Source organism: Meriones unguiculatus, chromosome 20 (assembly GCF_030254825.1).
Source record: "Meriones unguiculatus strain TT.TT164.6M chromosome 20, Bangor_MerUng_6.1, whole genome shotgun sequence".
NCBI classification, from domain to species: Eukaryota; Metazoa; Chordata; class Mammalia; order Rodentia; family Muridae; genus Meriones; species Meriones unguiculatus.
The window spans coordinates 70,627,851-70,650,352 of NC_083367.1; the positions used below are offsets into that span (position 1 = coordinate 70,627,851).

The 22,502-nt window shown below is 46.7% G+C and overlaps 2 protein-coding genes and 1 long non-coding RNA gene across 4 annotated transcripts in view; 2 read left to right on the plus strand and 1 right to left on the minus strand.

Annotated features, from left to right (window-relative positions):
- Ppil4 (peptidylprolyl isomerase like 4) overlaps positions 1 to 5,599 on the plus strand; it is a 30,106-nt gene extending 24,507 nt beyond the window's left edge. Inside the window, exon 13 of the mRNA XM_021660767.2 lies at positions 4,040 to 5,599. Coding sequence (XP_021516442.1) covers positions 4,040 to 4,291 — 252 coding nt within the window. The 3' untranslated portion in view covers positions 4,292 to 5,599. The remainder of the gene's footprint in view (positions 1 to 4,039) is intronic.
- Positions 1 to 18,503, minus strand: part of LOC132649513 (uncharacterized) — a 32,665-nt gene extending 14,162 nt beyond the window's left edge. Inside the window, exons 1-3 of the long non-coding RNA XR_009587981.1 lie at positions 17,810 to 18,503; positions 10,432 to 10,663; positions 7,434 to 7,617 (exon numbers count right to left, since the gene is read on the minus strand). This is a non-coding gene — a long non-coding RNA (uncharacterized LOC132649513). The remainder of the gene's footprint in view (positions 1 to 7,433; positions 7,618 to 10,431; positions 10,664 to 17,809) is intronic.
- Positions 15,915 to 22,502, plus strand: part of Zc3h12d (zinc finger CCCH-type containing 12D) — a 29,250-nt gene continuing 22,662 nt past the window's right edge. The window contains exons 1-3 of one of the 2 annotated variants that reach the window (XM_060373391.1): positions 16,155 to 16,302; positions 18,832 to 18,999; positions 21,920 to 22,300. In XM_060373391.1, the coding sequence (XP_060229374.1) occupies positions 21,990 to 22,300 (311 nt within the window). In that variant the 5' untranslated portion in view covers positions 16,155 to 16,302; positions 18,832 to 18,999; positions 21,920 to 21,989. The other variant, XM_021660765.2, reaches the window with a different exon arrangement.

Sequence of the window (22,502 nt, forward strand, 5' to 3'; positions counted from 1 at the left end):
TTCCTTCTTTGAGAAAGGAGATACTTCAGACAGGGTGTTAGAATAAATGTGGGCAAGTGTGTGCAAATATTTTCTATGTCTGGCTAATCTCATTACTTCCGCTGGTGCTGTCAGGTGCTGCTTCAAGGTCACGTACGGTAGTTCTCCCTGTGCCCATGACATTAGCTTAGTTCTTATTTCAGGTAGTTTGTCTCATTTTCCATCTCATGTTAATGGCTTGCACAAAACTTTTTTGGGGAGGTTATAGTTTTGTTTGTGGCCTGCTTTATTTTGAGACAAGATCTTACTGTGTAGACCTAGCTGGCCTGGACCTCATTATGTAGACCAGGCTGTCTTCAAACTCAAAGAGATCTGTCTGTCTTTGCTTCTGCCTCCCAATGGGAAGATTAAATGATTTGTAGTTTTTAAGACAATAAGGTTCAAAAATGGAATCTAGCTGAACCACCATGGTGGCACACATCTGAAACTGTCGTGCTTTCAAGTCTGCAGCAGGAAGGGCAAGAGCCTAAAGCCAGGCTGTTACATAGTGGGGCTCTGAGTTAAAGAAAGGATCATTTACATAATAGTACACATAAAACGTCTAACTTGAACCCCATCCCATTTCCCCTTTTCTTCCCCTTGTAGGTTACAACATATTTTATGTGCTCTCTCTGTGTCTGTGTTTGATGTTAGTATTGATGTCCAAGTTGCCTGTGTAAGTGTTTTACCCCCCCGAATATATCGTCATTCCTTTTCTTAATACTGTTATTCTAATAGAATTGACCCATAGTGATCTAACCAGAATATCTCCTCTGTCATCCCCCAAATTATCAGTCTGTCTGTCTGTCTATCTGTGTGTGCAGTGCATTTTAGTGCATGTACACATGTGTGCAGAGAGTGTGTTCTGGAGACTACAGGACGTGTCAGGTGCCCTGCTTTATCAATCTTGACTTTATTCCTTTGCGTCAGGGTCTCTTATGAAGCCTGCACCTGAACTGGTAGCCAACAAGCTTAAGCAATCCTCCTGTCTCTACTTGGCTTACAGGCCATTCTAAACCATCTTCATAGCCCACCTCTTTCCTCTCAGTTCTGTTAAAATAGATGTCATAATCACATTCCTATGAATATTGAACATACTTGCCACTAAAATCTTTGAAGCCCCCTCTCCATGTGTTTCTTTTAGCTACAGGTGTTCAAACCTGTACTTAGGAATCTTCAGTGAATCCATTTGAGATAATCAGAGGTTTAAAGAAATGCAAGTTCCTCTTCTCCCCACTGTTAGGAACCTTTTTATCCTACCTTAGGGGGTGGGTACTTTTAACTTTATATTTATGTTTTTGTGCATGTTTGTATACAGGTAGATATCTGTGGGGTGTGTGTCTGTCTGTCTGTCTGTATGTATGTGCATGTGTGTGCTCCTGTATATGGAGGCAGAGGTTCAAGTTAAGTGTCTTTTTCTGTGTTCTCCATTCTTTTTTTTTTTTTTTTTTTTTGAGCTCAGAGATCATTGATTGGCTAAACTCACTGACCAGCAAGCTCTAGGGATCTGTTTGTCACTGCTCCACCTCCCTAACTTCCCACATGAGAGCTGAGGATCTGGGCTCAGGCCCTTGTACTGGTTTTCACAGGCACTTTATGACTGAGCGATCTCCCACGCCCCTACTTTGTGATTACTTACAACTTTACTGTGGCAGTCTTTTTCTTTTGGCATGCAGTAAAAATAAAGAAATGCTTTTAGCAGTTTAAAAAAATTTTTAAGGGCTGAGGAGATGGTTCAGCAGGTTTAAAAAGCACTTGGTATGCAAATTTTATGACCTGAGTTCAGTCCCTGGAACCTACATTTAAAAAGAAAAGAAAAAAACAACTTACTCTTGTGCTAAACATCTGTAATCTCTACGCTCCTAACCCTAACCTAATGGAAAGCAGAAACAGGAAACTCCCAGAAACTTGAGGACCAGCATGGGGACATGCTGCTCCAGCCTGGCAGAAGGTGATGGCACAGCAGACCCTGCCTCAACAATGTGGAAGGAGATTACCAACCCCAGTGAGGGCTGTCCTCTGATACCACACCCTAAGTTTTAAAATAAAATTTGAAAAGATTTATTTATTTAATGTAGGTGAGTGCTCAGTCTGCATGTACACCTGCATGCCAGAGAGGGCATCAGGGCCTAGTATAGATGGTTGCAAGCCACAGTGTGACGTTGATGACATTCAGTTCCCAGTGTGGTTGCTGGGACTTGAACTCAGGGGTATTCTTAACCACTAAGCCATCTTTCCAGCCTCAGTTTTAAAAGTAATTTATGGAGATTATAACTAAAAAAAGTGAATTCTAAATTAAAATTTTTTAACCTTTTCCCTGTAAATACATTTTTGTTTCATAATTTGATTTTATAATATAGCTCTATTAATTACTTTGTTTAAAAAAGCTCAGCATTGGTATTTTTATTTTCGTCTTAAAGACAGTTATTAACAGGAATTTCAGTACAAGCTGTGTATGCTCAGATTTTCCTGTTTGCTCGTATTTGCTGTCATGTCCAGTTTCACAAGGATGTTTTAACTTGTTTCTTAAGTTGCTTGTTGCATGGCAGCCTTGCTATTCAGTTCAGAAACTTACCTGTTCAGTTTTCACCCTATGCTCTAATCCTGCAGGTGGTTTTATGTTGCTGAGATCTGGGTTTTAATAGGTTACAGGAAACTAAGTAGTGTTTAGCTGACTCTTGGCTGCTGAGTAGTCAAAATGGATCTCAGTTCTCCAGATATCTGTGTTTGGGGGTCAGGCTGGAGGGCTGTGGGCTTGCTAAGTACGCACTCTAGTAGGCCACCCCTGTACCTCCAGCCCAGATACACTTTTTTATTGTCTTGACAGCAGTGGATTGTTTCTTAATTCACTTTGAAGGATAGAGAAGTAAGAATTTTTTTTCTCTCTGAAGACAGTCTCACTGTGTACCCTTGGCTGGTCTATAGCTTGCTATGTATATCAGGCTGGTCTCAAACTCATAGAGATCTGCCTGTCTCCACCTCCTAAGTGCTGGGATGAAAGGTGTGTGCCACCATGCTTGACATAGTAAGAGTGTTAACACATCGTATATAACATATATAACACATCTGACCATAGAAAATGCATTTGAAGATTAGAGAGATGACATTTTAAAGAACACTTTAAAAATCACCAGGGCTAAGGGAACAGTAGAATGTGTGGTTAGTGTGCGTGAAGCCTTGAGTTTGAGCCCAGCACCAATTTATTCATCTTTTAGTTTAAAGAAAAAATGATGAAGGTGTGCTTACACAGCCTCTAATTCTAGCTACTTAGGAGGTTGAGACGTGGTGGGTGGGGGCGATCAGGAGTTCAAGGCTTGCCTGGATTAGAGAATGAGTTTAAGACCAGCCTGGCAGGTGCTGTGGGCTTTGTACAGGCCAAAATTTGCAGTGTCTGTTTTGTTTTCAGCCTGACTGACTTATCTTTCGTGTTTTTGAGTGATATTTCTTTGTAGAATTATTAGAGGAACTTTAGTAGTTTTACTGCAGTGCAGCGATGGGACCACATTTTGGGGAAGTGGATAATGATTGGAATATGATTGTATATAATCAGAACACTAGGTTGTTCCAGGGCTAGGGTGTCAGAACTTCGGCCTGGCATTTGTGAAGCCCCGGGTTTGTCCCTCAGATACCGTAAGGAGCAAAAACAAACTCTGTTGAGGGTTTACTTGGCTGCTTCAGCTCCATGCTTTTGCATCTGATCCTTCAACTGAAATATATGTAAACCAATTAGGTTAACACTTGTGGCTTACTTGCTTTAAAACAGTGTATAAAATTCTAGCATTAGTGGTGGCACACACACACTGAAACCATCTGGGCAGGTGACTGAAGAAGTGTGAGGTCATTACCAACTTGGGCAACATAGCATGAGCCAACTTAAATAAAATAAAAGCAATAAATAAAAAAGTGAATTTGACTTGCTGCAATGGCTTGCTAATGGCTGATTTTTCTAGGCTTTATGAATTGACAGTGCTCACAGGTGAAGGTTTTACTGACTGGCTTTAAAACTGCATTTCTTTGACAGGATATCTACAGAGAAATGGGTTTTGGCCATTATGAAGAAGAAGAAAGCTATTGGGAGAAACAAAAGCATGAAAAGAGAGATCGCCGTCAGAACCGCAGCCGGAGCCGATCTCAAGAAAGGGATGGTCACTATAGTAACAGCCACAAACCCAAGTACCAGAAAGATCCTTATGAAAGGGAAAGGAGTAGAAAGAGGGACCGAAGCAGAAGTCCAAAGAAATCCAAAGACAAAGAAAAATCTAAGCACAGCTGAGCAGCGGGGCAACTGGCCAGCAGGTCTGCCGCCGCCTGACTTGAAGCGCCGCGGATGCACTCAGAGTCCTGCCCACACTTGTGGTTCCATGTTGGTCAACCACGATGACACATGTGGGGCACTGGGGGAGAGCGGTGTCTTTTGTGTATAGTTTTTTATACGAATTTTATTGTTCTGCATACATGGTAATGTTCATATTAAACATCTTTCATATTTTTAGACTGTTTTAAGTGAAGCGTTTCATACCACAGGGGTCCATAAACTTGTATGTAAGACATAAGATGCAGTAAATTGGAAGAGTGTGTGTACTTGGTCACAGGTAAAAGATACAAGTGTCACTTGCTGTGGACGTTCCTTACGTCCCTTTTCCCTCCAGGGATCATCATTCTGAGTGGAGTTTGCCCTACTGTTAATTTTGAGTTTTGCAGAAATGGCACACTGTATTTTTATTAGGCAGTTGGAGTGAATGCAGTGCAGTCGCGCTCGTGCTGGGCTTTGGCTGCTTGCCAGTTTTTGCTGTCTGAGCAATGCCACTGTGAACATTTTCATCTGGACATGCCCCGTCTAGCCATGTGCTTTGCGTTTTCAATGTGTTTATACTTTACAGTCGTTAGAATTTACCCGGCATGTGGATTTGTACGGGGGCAGGATAGCACGAGCGGATCATTTCACCATACAGCTTAGAGCAGGCGCTGCTGCATGTATCCTTGACCACCGCTAGGGAAGGTTACATAAGAAGCTGGCATCCTGGCTGGGGATGGCCCCCTTCCCCGCTGGCTCAAGGCACAGGACTGAGCTTGGATCCTCAGCACCACATACCCAGCATGCCAGTGTGTGCTTATAATCCCAGCACAGGGCACGAAGGAGCAGGTGAAGCTCCGGGTAGTGAGAAATCTTTTCTCAAAAACTGATGGAGAGCGTTGAGGAAGACACCTGACACTGACCTCTCACCTCCACACGTGTAGAACCTTGTGCGTGCCTACACACACACAGGTAAAGAAACCGCTATCCTGGATAGAGAACTGTAGGTTCTCGTGTGTGGTCTGGAAGGATGGGCAAGAGATAAGCTAGGAGCAGTGAGGAGAGGTCGCCTACTGACAACTGAGAGTTGATTTAATAGCTCTGTAATAACAAAATGGTAAAAATTTATGCACCAGCATTTCAAGGAAAAATATCCTTGATTGCAAATTATAAAAAGCTGCTTTATTTTTCCTATGTATTTGACAGTAATTTTATATACTTATGGGGATGCAATATGTTTTGATATATGTTCATATTCTGGAACAAGTAAATCCATTCACAAACATGTGTCAGCTCACTGTTTCTTTTGGCCAGTGTCTGCTCAAGGGAATCTGTGCAGTTATTAACTAGAGCTTAGACTCTGCAACACTTCCCAGACATCTCCCCTTTCTCTAAAACACGCGCTCTTTGACCCAGGTCTGTGTTCCTCGTCCCTATACCTTAGGGCGGTAGTTCTCAACCTTCCTAATGCTGTGACCCTTTAGTTCTGCTTGTTATGGTGACCCTGGACCATAAAATTATTTCATTGCTACTTTATAACTAATTTTGCTATTGTTATGAATCACAATGTAAATACCTGTTTTCCAGTGGTCTTAGGTAAGCCCTGTGAAAAACTCATTTGATCTAAAGAGTCATGACCCACAGGTTGAGAACCACTGCCCTGGGGTCTGACAATCATTCTTGAGTTTGGCTTTTATAGACCCCCCCCAACCCCATAAAAATGAGGTCACATGGAATTTATGTTCCTGGCTTATATCTCTGATTAATGTCTTCCATGTTCATCCATGTTGTTGCAAATACAGTTTCCTTCTTAAAGGATAAACAGTATCTTGTGTGTGTGTATGTATAGAAAACGTCATATATATATATGCATATATATATACATACATGTATATGACGTGTGTTGTATTGATAGCCAAGTAGATCTATGTCTGAGCTGTTGTAATTAGTGTGGCAGTTAGCTGAGAGCACAGACAGCCTTTCCGCATGCCAGTTTAAACCTGTTAGATTGCTGCATCATAGTTTCCCCTCCCAAAATATGTTTTACATAATAGCTATAGTAAAAGATTATTTTACATTCACATTTCCAAAGACAATATACAAGGATTTCTTTTGAGAAGCTGTGGTTTTGACCAGGTGATTTTTTTTTTCTCTTATTTTTTTATTTTCTTGTTTTTGGAGACAAGGGTCATTTGTGACTCAGTCTAGCCTCAAACTCATTGTGTAGCTGAATATGACTTTGAACTTCTGTTTCTCCTGCCCCAACCTCCAGAGAGCTGGGATTATAATGTGAACTCTCATGCCCATTTAATGTGGTTTTGAGGACTAAACCTAGGGCTTCATGAGTGCTGCACAAGCTGGCTACCAACTGAGCCCCCTTGCCAGCTATTTCACCAGCTGACTTTTGTGTGTTTTTGAGACTGTGGCCTTGACTGGTCTGGAACTCACTATGCAGACCAGGCCCTTGGCCTTGAACGTAGAGCTGTGCCTGTCACTCTGCCTCCTGAATGCTAGGATTAAGGGTGTGCACCACTGCACACAGCCTCACCAGCCGATTTTAGTGATAATTTTTAATGGTAGTATTTTCAGTGTACCTTGGTTAGATACAGGGCAGGCTTGGATATGGGTTACTACTGCTTATAGCTAAGTAAAGTGACCCATGTTTCCTGTCAAAGATTTGGCTTCTGTAGGTTTTAGGTGAACTCATTCTTTTTTTGTTTTTCTCCTTCAGTGCTGGCATTGAAGGAAGGACCCTGTGCATGCTGAGAACCTTTTACCACTCAGTAGTAGTGATATTTTTTCATTGACTTTTGAAAAAAAAAAAAAGCAGTAAGTACATTTTGTATTAAAAGAGTTACTTTGAACCCCAAATTGCTCATTAATAGAACTTTAAGCTTTTAACTTAATCTTTTACCAGTTGAATTTTCAAAGATTTTGGCCAGAACTTTAATATTTCTTTAGTAAGCTGAGTGAGAACTTTCATGTTGTTCGAGTGATATACCAATTCCTTTAATTTCATTTCAGCAAGTGGAAGTTTCATCTTAATTTTGACATTTCATACCCTTAAAGGTTGAGTCACAAAGAATACATAACAGTAAAATCGAAATCTCAGAAGCTTTACCTTTCAGTGGCTGTTGCTAGGAGACCATGCTTTGATGGGAAATTTGAGAGAAGGTTGTGTTTCCTGTTAGCTGAGCATGTGGAGATCCCCTCACTTGCAGAACTGTCTCCTTTTCAAAGCACGTAGCATCAGTTATTCTTGCGGATGGCATGGTCTTTATTCCACTTGTTTTACCCATCCAGGACTGGAAAATATGAGCACTGCCAAGAGTTAGCAATTCTATCTTTTGCCTCTGCTCACAATCCTTTGTTCCTCGAGTAGGCAGATGGTTGAGTGTTTTTATTGTGCAATTTAAAAATGATAGTGCTGAGGTCTGTCAAGTGGCCATCTGGTAAAGACACGTGTCAGTGAAGCCTGGATTTCACTCCTGGGCCTACATACTGTCCTCTGACGTCCATAAGCACACTGGCAAAGCAGACACACACACACACAATAAATGTATCTAATGATTTTCTGTTTTTTATTTTGAGACAGTGTTTCTCCATGTAGCCCTCGCCATCCTGGAACTCACTCTGCAGAGCAGGCTGGCTTTGAACTCACAGAAATCTGATTGCCTCTGCCTCCTGAGTGCTGGGATTAAAAGTGTGCACCACTCTTGTCACCCAGCCAATTTAATGTTTGAAAAACAAACACAACCCTGAATTGGTGGTATTTACTTTGGATTGCTGGGAAGCTAGCATAGAAGGAAGATTTCACGCAGTTTGTACTGGCAAGAGTTGACGTAAAAAGAGAGGCTGCTGTTAGAATTCTAGAACACGAACACAGTGACTCTTGGCTCCTGAAAACCATTTTGCTTTGTACTGTTTCCTTTGGTGGAGAGGCGTGGGTTTCCAGTTGGGGAGCAAAGGCCTGTATCAGTTTAGGAGCAGAAAACTAAGGAAGCACATGGTGATGGGATGACCAAAGCAGGGAATTGTGGAGAAAGGCAGGCCAAAGGACGGGAGGGAGTGGGAAATGAAGGACCAGGAAGCCTGAATTTGATTTGTAGGCAGTAGAAAATGGAAGCACGTTCCTAAGGAAGAAAGTGGCACGATGTGGCTGAGGAAAATGGGAGCTGGATACAGATTCTGTAGCAAGTTGGTGCCATAGCCCTCATTCCATATCTGTGTCACAAGCACCTAAACCAGATTTAATACAACTATCCTTCCCAGAGGAGGTGCTACATAAGTGGAGGTCTGCGTTTGAGACCCAGCTTGAAGGAGTGCTCTAACAGAATGGGCATCCCATCAATAAAAACCCCTAACTCTGCTACATAATGACTATTGCAGAGAATGTTCAAGTGTCTATAATGGCTACTGATGGGTGTGGTTTGGGTAAAACTTTGCTATTTCTGTGGGAGCAGAATCAGGGGAGCCCCTAATTTATGTGGTCTCCATTCCCTCAGTGGGCCACCTCGTACTGTCTTGGGGACAGTCATGCTGTCCAACTTACCTCTACATGCATCTGTACAGGCAGTGGAGAGCCTTGCTGTTACTGTAATCTCATTAGATGGCAGTAGATATTTTCAACTTCATAAAGGATGTTTCACTATTACTTTGATAATTATCTACTGCTCACGAATCAAAGGCACAGATTTACAGCCCTTCCCCCTTATGTGCTTATGGGAAATAATGTGATAGGTTTCACCATGAAACTTAGCGTGTTTAAGGGCCTGTGTTAAGTTTTTTGCCCACTGTACAGCCTCAATATGAGTGGACACAGCTGATGCTGCAACATATATAGTAGCTCCTGAAGCTTCAGGCAGTGAGGTCACAGGAGCCGCTAAAGCTTCAGGCCGTGAGTGGGGTCACAGGGCTGTTAAAGCTTCAGGCCATGAGTGGGGTCACAGGAGCCGCTAAAGCTTCTGGCCCGCTGCTGTCTTCCCATCATGCAGTGGGAGCTGCTCTGAAGTGAGTAAATGGGATAGGATGATCTACGAGGAGCTGAGGGCTGTATTTGCTTTCTAGAACTACCATAGCACATGGCCACAAAAAAGATGACTTAAAAGAAACTTCTCTTAGTCCTGTCATCCTAGGCCCTAACCTAAAGTACTGTCGGGGATATGGCCCCTTGGAGGCGCATGATTCTTGCTGCTTGCTGCTTTAGCTCACAGCTTCACCACTTTAGGCTTACCCTCTGTCTTCACTTGGCCTTTGCCCTGCCATCTGTCCGAGTCTCTCCCTTTTCTTAGAAAGATGCCATTATGTTCAAGGCCCACTCAAGACTATACAACTGTATCCTACCTGGGTGACTTTTTCAGTGACTATTTTCAAATAAAGTTATGTTCACAGATACAGGAAGTTAGAACTTGAACATATCTTGGGACAGGGGTAGGGGTGGGAGCATGGTAATTTGGGACCTTTCTTGCGGGGCGAGGCATTGTGGAGCTCAATAAAAGTTTCTGTAGCGTTTTGGTCAGGGATAAGCAGAGGATGAGGCTAGTGTTGAGATGTGGTCACTTATACGCCGATGTCATTGGTCTAGGTTTTCAAGGCTTCATGTAGCATGTGCAGCACCCCCCACTGTGTTCTCTGTGCCCATCTCTGTTCGTGAGCCACAGTCCTGCCATCTTTTTGTTGATAGCATCTAGGGATGTGTGGAGTGTTAGCACAGACCACCTCACATTTCCTTTGGCTCTCTGACAATCTAAGAGTCTCTCTGGAATGTAGGAAAAGCAGATCTTCCACAGTCAACAGGGCTGTGCGTTGCTGCAGCTGTAGGTATGTTTCCAAATGCTAACTTATTTGGGTTAATGTAGCCACAGTCTCACGAGTAGGATGCCTACAGGACCAAGCAGGGCAGGCCTGTGAACTCTGGGTGCATCAGGCACTATATAGAGCAGTGGATCGCAACCTTCCTAATGCTGCTTAATACAGCCCCTCATACTGTGATGTCCCCAGCCATAAAATTATTTTTGTTGCTACTTCATAACTGTAATTTTGCCACTGTTATGAATCGTAATGTAAATATCTGATATGCAGGATGTCTGATATTTGACCCCAAAGAGGTCACAACTCACAGGTTGAGAACCGCTGGTATAGTAGCACAGTGAATTCAGTAGCTGAGCAAGCACAAAGAGAAGCGGAGGCTAGAGGGCGCCCTGGAGGACGGTGCTTCTGTCTGGTATTAGTCATGAGGCCTGGAGTCCTGAGAAAGGCTGGCTGACCTTTGGAAGGCCACAATAGGATCTGTCCAGCAGCCCCACGCTGGAGGAAGCAATCAGTTTTCTCAAGCTGTGGTGTCATGCTGGCCTAGAAATGAAAAAAAAAATTTTTTTTTAAACCTTAACCAAACAGACTGTGTGTGTGTGTGGCAGTACATGGTAATTAATAACTGAATTGATTTTTATTTTATTTAATTTATATATGAATGTTTTGACTGCATGTATGTATGTATGTGTATGTTTGCATATACAAATGCATATTCAGAAGAGAACATCGGATCTCCTGAAACTGGACTTACAGACATTTGGGAGCTGCCATACAGGTAGAAAGAATTGAACCCTGGTCAGCTAGGAGAGCAACAGCTCAGCCGTCACCCCAGCCCCTCAGTCACATGTGGTGTGCACTCCCCTTCCTGCCGTTGATGGGAGGGTAGTTTTGCCAGTGTCTGCCATGTGGTGTGCACTCCCCTTCCTGCCGTTGATGGGAGGGTAGTTTTGCCAGTCTCTGCAGAGCTGTTATGTTTTAGAAGCCTGGTCTCACTATGTAGTCTTGGCTGCCCTGGAACTCTTTGTACACCTGTTACCCTCTTCCTAGCAGAGAGTCTCTTTTCTGCTTCTGCCTCCTGTTGGGATTAAAGGCGTGTTCCAAAATACCTTGTTTGTCTCTGTAATTTGTCAGTGTTTTCTAGGTGCTGGGCTTTGCCATGGCTGGCTATAGTAATCCTATCTCCGTAAAATATCATATTTAAGTCAAGCGTGGTAGCAGGCACTCATGGTCTAGGGGTTTAGGACGCTGAGGCACTAGGGGACCTTAAAAGCCAAACCAGGGCTGCTGAGGTGGCACCACCACTGAAAGTGTTTGCTATGCAAGTCTCACACTCCAAGTTTGATCCCTGAACACACATAAATAGCCAGATGTGGTGGCACACATCTGTAATCCCAGCACCCCTGCAGTGCAGATAGGAAGCAGAGACAGGAGAGTAGCCTGGAATTACTGGCCAGCTGTCCTAGAGCATATAGTAAACAGCTAAAAAAAAATAAAAATAAAAATAAAAAATCAGGAAGGTGAAAGGAGAAAACTGACTGCCAAAAGTTATCCTCTGACCTCCACACACATGGCATGGCATGCATGTACACACACACACACACACAAATACTAAAACACTCAGGGTTGGGGCACAAGGGTAATGAGTTCTAAGCTAGCCTACGATATAGAGAGACTGTAAATCAGGCAAAGCCACAGACTTTGATTTGGGAGCAGAGGCCTGCCAGAGGTTTGGTCCTTGTACCACAAAAAAGGACGAATGAACATGTAGTCAAAATGATAATATCTTTGACTGAGCATGTAACATAGGCCGGGTAATGTTATACATACATGTGCTTATTTTCAAAGCATTTTAAACATCTTTATTGCGCAGTGCCGAGGACTGAACCTGGGGCCTTGCACTCTACCACTGAGCTGCAGCTCAGTGCTGCATGTGCTCACTGTCTTCATCAGACGGTAAGATTATTGCCCCGTATACATGGAAACCAAAGTGGAGCTGTTCACTGGCTTGAGGCTACACAGGTGATAAACAGCAGAGTGCTCTGCCTGGCTTCAAGTTCACGACACCAAACTGCAAAAAGCAAGCCAGATTCCCCCTCAGCACAGTCATCAAAATCAACTTTAGATTATGGTTGAAGTCTTATTTAAATAGCAAAACAGGGCCAGTGAGATGGCTCAGCTGGTAAAGGCGCTCCTGCCCAGAGCGACATGTGGGTGAGTTCAGACCCCGAGACCACATGGCAGAAGGAGAGAACAGTTTCCGCAGGCTGCCCTCACTTCCATAGATGTTACTCTGGCGTGAGTGAACACACACAAATGTAATGATAAAAACTTACAGTCGGAAAGAGAAGGTCTTTTCAATCCCAGGATAGAGAAGGATTTTTAAAAAGATTCAAACAGAGTAGATTATGAAGGAAAAACCAATACATTTATTGGAAAGTAAATGTCTTTAGACCTCAATGGAGTTAAAAGTTACATATAAAACTGACCAGATGCTTATGGCATACACAACACATACAAAGCCTCAATAGGAAAGGGGGATACCATAGGAAGATGGGCCATGGTGCAGGCAGTCCCCCCCCCAAAAGCTCTTGGAGCTCCCAGCAGCCAGGGAACAAAAGCTGAAATGGCCTTGGCAAACACTTGATAACATTCGGCTTTGGCAAAAAGCAGAACGGCTTGGAAGCCTGGTATTGGCAAGATCTGGAAGCCCCGTCTGTGAGCACATCAGCGGAAGGTCGGTCCCTGCTGCACCATGCAGGCTCAGCTCACTCAGGAAACATCATCTAAGCCTGATCCACTACTGTAGCTGGAGGCAGGCCCTTGAGTGTTCTGGGCTTCTCGGGCCCTGGGTGCGTGTCACCTACCTGCGCCTTGTCTTCCCTCTGTGGTGAGGGCCTATCCACACACGCCTCTGCCCTCTGAGACCACTTCCTGATGGCACAGACCCCAGCGTTACCAAAAAGGCAGGGAGCAGGCAGAAGTAGCCTTGGGGTAAACCAGGCAGAAGAGGAAAGGAAAAGAGGCTTGCACAGCATTTGTGGGGTGTAGACCTGTCTAGTTGAGACTGCAGCCCCTCTCCTTTCTTACTCAGCTGACTGATCTTTGTGGGGCTGGAGATGGAGTCCAGGGACTTCCCATGCAAGCTGCTGCCCCTCTCTCGGCTGCTAGGGAGAACTCATTTAGAGTGAGTGACACTGCTACCATTTCTCCTTTCTGTGGGTAACAAGTCACCTGAACAGGTTTGACTTCTTCCCCAGCCCCAGTCCTGGCAGCTGAAGCATGCCACTGTGGGGGAGCCCAGCCCAGCTCTCTCTAGGTCAGTCACTGTAAAGGGACTGTATGGTACTTCTGAGTATGGGGTTTCCAGCAGAAATGATGTCTCCAGGAATGAAGGCACTGAAATCTTTAGACCTCCACCAAACACATTGCAGTCAGACAAATGAACAGACACAATCATCGTTTCTTTCTTTCTTTCTTTCTTTCTTTCTTTCTTTCTTTCTTTCTTCCTTCCTTCCTTCCTTCCTTCCTTCTTTCTTTCTTCCTCCCTCCTTCCCTCCCTCCTTCTCTTTCTTTCTTTCTCTCTCTCTCCTTCCTTCCTTCTTTCTTTCTTTCTTCCTCCCTCCTTCCCTCCCTCCTTCTCTCTTTCTTTCTTTCTCTCTCTCTCCTTCCTTCCTTCTTTCTTTCTTCCTCCCTCCTTCCCTCCCTCCTTCTCTCTTTCTTTCTCTCTCTCTCCTTCCTTCTTTCTTTCTTTCTTTCTTTCTTTCTTTCTTTCTTTCTTCCTCCCTCCTTCCCTCCCTCCTTCTCTCTTTCTTTTTTTCTCTCTCTCCTTCCTTCCTTCTTTCTTTCTTTCTTCCTCCCTCCCTCCTTCTCTCTCTCTCTCTCTTTCTTTCTTTCTCTCTCTCTCTCTTTCTTTCTCTTTCTTTCTTTCTTTCTTTCTTTCTTTCTTTCTTTCTTTCTTTCTTTCTTTCTTTCTTTCTTTCTCTGTATAGTCCTAGCTGTCCTAGAACTTGCTCTTGTAGACCAGGCTGGTCTCTAACTCAGAGATCTGCCTGCTTCTGCCTCCCGAGTGCTGGGATCAAAGGCGTGCGCCCCTGCCACGAGGCTGAAAGCATCATTTTTGCACGTGTGTGCACATGTGTGTGAGAATGTGCACATGAGTGGAGGCAGTCACTCCCCAGGCACCGCCCACTCAAAAATTTTAATTTATTGTGTGTGTGCATATGGGTATGTGTGTGCATATGTATGTGTATATATGTGTATGTATGGGGTTTACGTGTGACACTATGAGGGAGGAAGTCAGAGGACAACTTGAGGGAGCCGATGAGCTGATTGGTTCTCTTTCCATTTATTAGTCCTGGGGATAGAACTCAAGTCATCAGGCTTGGCAGTAAGTGCTTTTATCTGCTGGGCCATCCCATCATCCACAACCATCTTTTTTTGTGAAATAATTGATGGTTCTCACTTGTCCCCATACTCTTTGGAAGTGTTATTGACCCAGGGATGGACACAAATCAGAATTATCTTTGTTCATTTTTAGAGATGTTTTGTGTGTGTGTGTGTGTAGCCCGGGTTGGCCTCAGACTCACAGAGTTCTGCCTGCCTCTGCCTCCTGAATGCTGGGATCAAAGACATGGGTCACTACTGCTCTGACCTAAAATGCCTATTTCATTCATTCATTCATTCATTCATTCATTCATTCGTGTGCATTGTGCCACAGTGCGTGCCGAGGTCAGAGGGAGGACAGCTTGCAGGAGTAGGTTCTCATGTGTGGGTTCTAAGAATCAAACTCAGGTGATCAGACACTGCCAAAGGGCACCTTTACCTGCTAAGCTATCTCAGTGGCCCACAAATCAAGATTTTTATAGCCCAAATCCCAGGTCTACCTTGATAATCTTCCCAGAGCTTCTACGACCTGTTTTTGTTTGTTTGTTTGTTTTTGTTGTTGTTTGTTTCTGCACCTAAGAGAATAGCTTTCAAGTCTAGGCATGCTAGTTCACAGCTTTACTCTCAGTCGTGGGGGAGGGGAGGTTGGGGTGGGGTAAGGCAGAAGGAGTGGGTTCAAGGCCAGCCTGGGCAGAGCAAGTTCAAGAACAACCTAGAATACATACGAGACTATGTCTCAAAAACATAAAGAAAGCGCTAGAGAGATGACTTAGTGGGTAAGGGTGTTTGCTGTGCAAATAGGAGGACCTGAGTTCTAATCTCCATTACCCAGCGGAAAGCCAGGCCACTCTTACTTCCCCAGAACCAAGGCCTGGGTCCTAAAGCCAGCCTGACTCCGCGGCTGTGTCCTTGAACAAGTCGAGGACGATGTTATCCGGTGGAAGGTGGACCACTGTACAGTTTGCTGGCAGTGCTGTGGTTCAAGAACCAGGCCTCCGAGTCTGCTCGCCCTGCCTGCTCTCTGTGTAGCAGTGGAATGCTGGGCACTGACCCCTTTCCCGGAGGATTTCATGTTTTGTTGGGGCTTCTGGCTTTGGGAACGAAGAGCAGAACCCTCCTCCGGACCCAAGTTTCAAGTGCAACTCGTCGCGTGTCTGTTCTCTCGCTTGTGGTAACACTTCCCTCTAGCAGTCTGTGGTCTTCTTTCGCTGAGCGTCAGCTTCCCTAGGAGCGCCTTCCCAGCCACCAGCAGGGAGCGGACGTGGTTCTCGCCCTTCCATCCCTGACGCTGCCCGGGAGCAGCCTCCTGAAGCCTCGGGAGACTTTGCTTTGCGTGGTTGCTGTACTTTGCTTGGTCGGCTCAGGCGAACTTCCTACCTCTGACTGGTTCTTCCTTTCCTCTTTAACGCGAAGTCTAAGTACCTTTCGCAGTGAATGTGACTTGCAGGAAGTGGAGCGCAGGCATGGACAGCTTCGAGCAGGGGTGTGGCCTGCGCTTTCTGCCCTCCTCTGACTCCCTGAACTCCTGAGGGACTGAGCACTTTCTAGCCGGAGAGAGAGGGTCAGTGTGAAGGCTCAGGCTGCAGGGCAGGGGCAGCGGCTGTGAAAACCCAGGGCCACGCCCAGCTGGTGAGTGCCTGCGCCCTGCTATCAGTTAACGTGGCAGGCGCTGAACAGACTTCAGTCAAGGGCACGGGAGAAGGGCGTGCGAGAGAGGTGTGTGAGTGAGGGCTGCCCTCAACACTCTGGCTTCTCAGGTCTGAAATTCTTTTAGGTGTTCAAATTTCGGGAATTTGGTAAGCATCTTTACCTGCCTTTGGAGGTAGAGTCCGCTCACTTTTGCAAGAATTCGTGTGTGAGTGTGTGTGTGTGTGTGTGTGTGTGTGTGTGTTGGGGGTTGGTCTTGCCAGGTGAAGAAGCGTCTGTGGGCTCTGTAGAAGGCTGATCCCGGTGGAGTCAGGGGTGGAGATTGCTTTGCGCTCTCCAGGCTAACAGAGGTGTCCACCAGTCTAGACGTTGGTTTGTTGCTGTCTAGTTTCCTGGCTGAAGGTAGATCAGAAGTGTTGGCAGCAGTCTCAGGGCTGATGAAGAGATCGATTGGTCTTAACCTGATTTGGCTGATTCTTTGCAGCACTAGAAACCTGAGCTTTGTCAGTCAAGATTAGGGGGTTTTCTTTCAGGCCAGGTGATGCTACAATGGAGGGCCTGAACCTGGCCCACAGATAGGGCTCTGTGTGGATCTTGGCTGGACATGCTGCAAGCATACCTGCAAGGTACCTAGCGCATCAGAGAAGGGGTAAAGTTTGAGGAGCCAGCACACCCATGTTCTCAGCAGTTTGAGTGACAGAAGCCAAGAGACAGAACCAGCCAAAGTAGCCCGTAGCGGGATGAGCGAACAAACACAACACGTGGAAAAATACCCCAGGTAGATTACGACTCTGCTGAAAAAGAGAGGGAATTCTGATGCCCAGCACAGCATGCATGGTCCCGGAGGAGAGGAAGCTAAGTGAGGCAAATGGTGTCAGACACATGCCGTCTGGATGCCGTTTGACTCCTCTCAGGAGCGACGTCCTGACTCGGCAAGCTCAGGTTCATAGAGGCAGTGAAAAGATGGCTGCTAGCTGGGCAGGGGATGCTTTCTCAGGACATGGACGCTGCGCTGACACAGGACTGTGGACTCAGAGGTGATTAAAATGGGGCCTTGCACTTGCCAGCCAAGCACCCCACCACTAAGCTACAGGCCTAGCCCATTATTTTTTAAAATTAGAAGTTCTCTTTAAAAAGACAGAGGTGAGCAGACAAAAAAAAAAAAAAATCAGTCCAGTGGGATGAAATCTTAGATTCTCTGTGACTTCCTCAAACTCTAACTGACAAAACCAAAGCAGATCTGACTGACAGCTCGTTCCACAGAGGGCTAGAAATCTGTGCTGACCTACCACAGTCATCCAGTTGTCGAAAGGGAAAGGCTCGGGCCAGGCTACATTTTCCTCACTGTGGTGATTGACTGCAAAGTGGTCTTTTGGGGCTCAGGGCTCTGGGTGCGTGCTGCAGGTGGCCGCTGGAGGGAGCTCCCTGCTCTGGGCGGCAAATTCCCTGCTCTCCCATTTTGTAGCTCTCAGCACCCTGGGCAAGTCACCAAGGGTTCCTTCCCTAAGCTTCCTCACAGAAACCGTGACAGGAGGAACAGGCTGGCACCTTCCACCTCAAAAGGAAGTTGGGGCTTCCACCGTGTAGGCAGCCCCTCGTAACTAGGCAGCGCTGCGCGTTAGGGGCTGCTGTTCCTCCGGTACCCCTATCCCTCACCTTTTCTTTCAGCCTCTCCTCACTTTCCCCCAGACGATCTTCCAGGTAGAGTTCCAAGCCTTCAGTGTGGGGACTCTGCAGACCCGGGTTTGCTGTTTCTGGAAGGGATCTCCTCCCAGGACGGCTGCCTCTGCTGTCGGTCAGTCCTAAGGGAGAAGAGGTCTGGATGCCGCCCACTGCAAGGTCTCATGATGAAATCCACAAGATTTTATTACTAATATTCTGGGCTATTTGTGACTTCCAGTCAAGACTGAGGAAGAAGACTGAAGCTGTTCAAGACTCTCAGGTTTTAAAAATAGCAAGGTCACACTCAAGCAGCTGAGTGCGAACAGCTCAGAGAGCGGCTCCTTGGGGTGCGGAGGCTCCAGAGGGCAGCCCCAGCCCCCGGCTCCTGCCCTATTTAGAAGTCATTTGTTTTAAAGGGAACTAAAGTTGCTGTTGAGGTCCCGGGGGAGAATTCTTTTCTAAAGCAGGTGAACTGTCTGTTAGTTTTGTGTAAAAACAGCTGTCTGGTGGCACACATACCTCTTGAAAGTCTTCTCCGAAAAGGTTCTGTGGGTGATGACTTACTGGCCCCACGGAAAGGAAGGAAGGCCCCAGATCTGCCTGCTCACCCCGGCAGGCACAAAGCTTTTCATTTTAGGTGTCCTTGCTTTCCTCCCACCTGGCAGCAGTTACCAGATGAACAGGGAACTCTTCACAGAGACGTTTCTGTGAGACGGGAGGGTTTTCATTTTTCCACTTCTGTAACGGTAAGGCTGCCTCTGTGCTGAGCCCGTGACTCAAAACAACAAGTTATTTCTGGAGCTGACTGATGGCCACGCTCTGCCATTCACTCGCTCTATAGTTTCAGTTTTCTCAGTCCTGAAAAGGAGACTGTGCACATTTAAACTGTTCTCCCACTAAGAAAAACAGGAAGTTTTATATCATAACAGTTCTATATCATAAAAATAATATAGAGGCCATAAAGTCACGGTGGGAACATGGGTGCCTCTCTGCTCTTCCCTTCTCTCTGAACTAAGTGTGGAGGTGCATGCGCAGTGAGGGACAGAGCGCTCGTGGAGCATCAAGGTTTGAAAGCTTCCAGAAAATGTAACAGCAGCCTATGAAGAGAACAGACGGTCCATGTAGGGGAGAGCCTTGTGGGTCAGCAAGTGACCCCGCCCAGTGTGAAGTGACCTATCAGACTGGTGAGTGTCTATTTCCTATGTGAACTTTGGTCCAAAGCTGGACCCTAACCCTCGGTCCTGGTGGAGAAGACCTGCTCACTAGACACAGAGAGGTGGGGCTAGACCAGAGACGTGGTTGAGAGGTGGGAGGTCGTCCAGGGCCGACTGTGAGGCCCTGCCTCTCACGTGGCTGAGCTTTGTGAAGGATGGAGGAATGTGGAGGTTTGCTTGAGTCTCTGAGTGACTTGGCGTTGGTGTTATTGGGTGAGGTGGGGCAAACTGCACGTGAAGACCCTGGGGTCATTTCACAGGCCGCACAGTTCTCTGAGGACTTCACTGGCCTTTCCCTACACCGTCTTTATGTTGCCTACTTACTGTATGTGGACAAGCCCCATAAGTCGATTCTCTCAGAGGATCAAACTCGAGTCATCGGACTTGGTGAGTGCTTTACCTGCTGAGCCCGAACTTCGCCCCCATAGCTCTCAAAAGAGAGAAGTCATTCCTCATCTGTGCCTTGAAAGCACAGGGTTTTTTTTTCTCTCTCTTTAAAAATATGTTTAGATGAATTATTTTGTGTGTGTGAGTGTTTTTCTTGCACGTACATATGTGCACCAGGTGTGCGCCTGGTGCCCTTAGAGGCCAGAAGAAGGCATCACATGGCCTGGAGTTACAGACGGCTGTGAGCCACCACATGACTGCTGGGAACCAAACTCAGGTCTTCCACAAGAGCAGCAAGTGCTCTCACTCTTTATCGAGCCATCTCTCCAGCCTCTGAAAGCACTTTTTTTTCTAGTCAAAGTAATTGTTCTGGGCTAGAGAGGTGGCTCAGGAAGTGAGGGCACATGCCGCCCAACAGACAGCCCCGGTCCCAGCCCCAGGACCCACAACCCCCCCCCCCCCGTCCCAGCCCCAGGACCCACAACCCCCACCCCCACCCCCCGGTCCCAGCCCCAGGACCCACGCTGGTGGAAGGAGAGAAGAGGAACTTAAAGTTGTCCTCTGCCACCGAGCACTCTGGCACACAACCACACTCACTTGAGCACACGCACACACACATATATACACACAGGCACACACACAGACACACACGCTCAAATGTGAACAAACAAATGAAAAGCCAAACCCCAAACAACCACCTGTGCTTATTTTGGATTTATGACTTATCACACATTTTTTCGGTCTGTCTTCCAGAGTAGATTACGAGCAGGTTGAGGATAAACTACGTTTTGCTTTGTTTCTGTGGAGTCAGTGTGAAGCAGCAAGTGTGTTCCGTGAGGGCTGAGGGGGTGGAAGAATGCCAGTGGGAATTCGGAGGGCAGGGTGGATACGCAAACTGCCCAGGAAGCAGAATTAATGCTCGCTGGATGTGGCAGTGAGGAGTTGAAGGGGACTTTGGGATGCCATCTTTGGAACCTCTGGAGAATGCTGTTCTGTGAGATTTAAAACTCAAGGAAAAACATGGGAAAAGAGGAAAACCCCAGCTTAGACGGCCCATTAAAAAACAGAAATCTATTGAACTTCTCGGCTCCACAGGCGCCACCAAGTGATGGTGACTGAGGTGGACAGGCCAGAACAGTTGAGTCCCTTGAGAAAATTAAAGGTGACCCATGTGCGACGACCATATGGTTAACCCTAAAGAACACCATCCATTCATTCATCCATTCATTTGTTCATCCGTTCATCCACCCATCCACTCACCATCACTGCTGCTGGGCATACAGTGGCCAGACCTCAGAAACTGGCTGGAAAAGATGCTCAAGCGGTGTTTGAAGGGAAAGAGCAGGGTGCTGAGTAACAATGCACGCAGTGCAGCGTCATGTGTACAGAAACTAGCCAGAGACAGTCGGCCATATTTGTGTCTCTATTAATACGAGGTAGGTGCACAGAGACAGCTCTGGAGACATGCAGATGTAGCCAGCACAGGACAGACTGGAGTCATGGGCTATAGATTATACCTTCCTTCTACTCCTGCATCGCTTGAAATTTTCAATTACGCCATGATTATCTCTACATTTTAAGACCCTTTTGAATGGTGTCAACTTTCTGTGATTAGCAGAGAGAGCCAGTGTGTCCTGAACAGGTCAGTTTTCCCCTTTTGAAAGCAACTGTCAGGTACAGCCCCTTCCTGTCACCTCCACACAGGGAGGCCATGCTGGATGTCCCCAAAGGAAGAGCCAAATTTGAGTCAGGACCATTATTGTCAAAGTTCGGGTGATCTGAATGTAAATTGAGGCAGGGCACAGAGCTGGATTCCCCGGGCAGCCTTGCCTTTCTGGGAGGGGCCCTCTTCTGTGGTTGCTCTCCCCTGGGTGAGCCGGCAGCCTGTCCTGGCATCTTGGCTGGCACAACTGGAAGTCACTGTGTTCCGGAGGTTGCGAGTTTGAGAGCAGTGTCGACAATGTTGGTTCCTTCCCAGGCCTCGCTCCCTGGCCTGTTCACACCCACAGCAGCCCCCTCCCCATCCTGAGGTCATCCTTCTCTGTGTGTTCGGGTCCAGGGTGCCTTGCTTGCTCTTGTAACAGCTGTGGGGCGAAGGTGTGCCCCCAAGGACCTGATTTGAAAGGTCCCGTCTCCGAACACAGAGACAGCTTGAGGTGTTAGTGTAGATCACCTCAGTACAGAAGTGTGGGTGGAAGCCACCTGGCTCATGACAGTCTCTAGGAAGGCTTCCCTGGCTTGGTGCCCTGCTCAGCTCTCACACCCTGGGCCCTGGCTAGCGTTCCCTGCACAGGCACACAGGAGCAAAGGCCCCAGAGAACACACTAGGAAAAGAGGTGTATTTACGTCTGTGGCTCGCCAGCCACACCACCCCAGTGACAGTCCCCACGGGGACCAGGCTCCTTGTGATTTCCTTACAGAGAGCGCCAGGCTCAGGAGGAGCATGCCCAGTGCGCCCTCATCACCCAGGGGCAAACACCTGACTACTGCCTTTTCTTTATAGCTCATGCCTTTGCGGCTCTGCCAGGAGGAAGCCCAGAGCAGGAGCTGGGCCAGGCAACAGCTGGCACGATATGGAGAGTCGGAACAAGATGGAGTTTTTCCAGAAACTGGGCTACAGCCAGGAGGACGTGGCCAGGGTGCTGGGCAAACTGGGTGACAGTGCCTTGGTCAATGATGTGCTGCGAGAGTTGATCCTGACCGGCAGCCGCCCAAAGGCTCAGGAGGATCCAGCCAACAGCACCGGGGTGGTGCTGATGGCCCGGGGGTGCTGCGGGACCCTCGATGCCCCGCAGGGCCTGGGACCAGGCCGAGAAGAGGATGGTGGAGACTCAGCCAGTTCCCTGCGGCCCATAGTGATTGATGGCAGCAATGTAGCCATGAGGTAGCGTCCTTGCTTTCCTTCATCCTGTTTGTATAACTTACACTCCACTGTGTATACACACTACATTCCTCTTCAGTATCCATTTACCCTGTGGTGAGTACCTAGACTGATTGCGAAGAATGCTTCAGGAGAGATGGGTGTGAAAGCGTGCTATGCTTGACTTAGATTCTTCTGGGTACATACCCAGGAGTGGTGCAGCTAG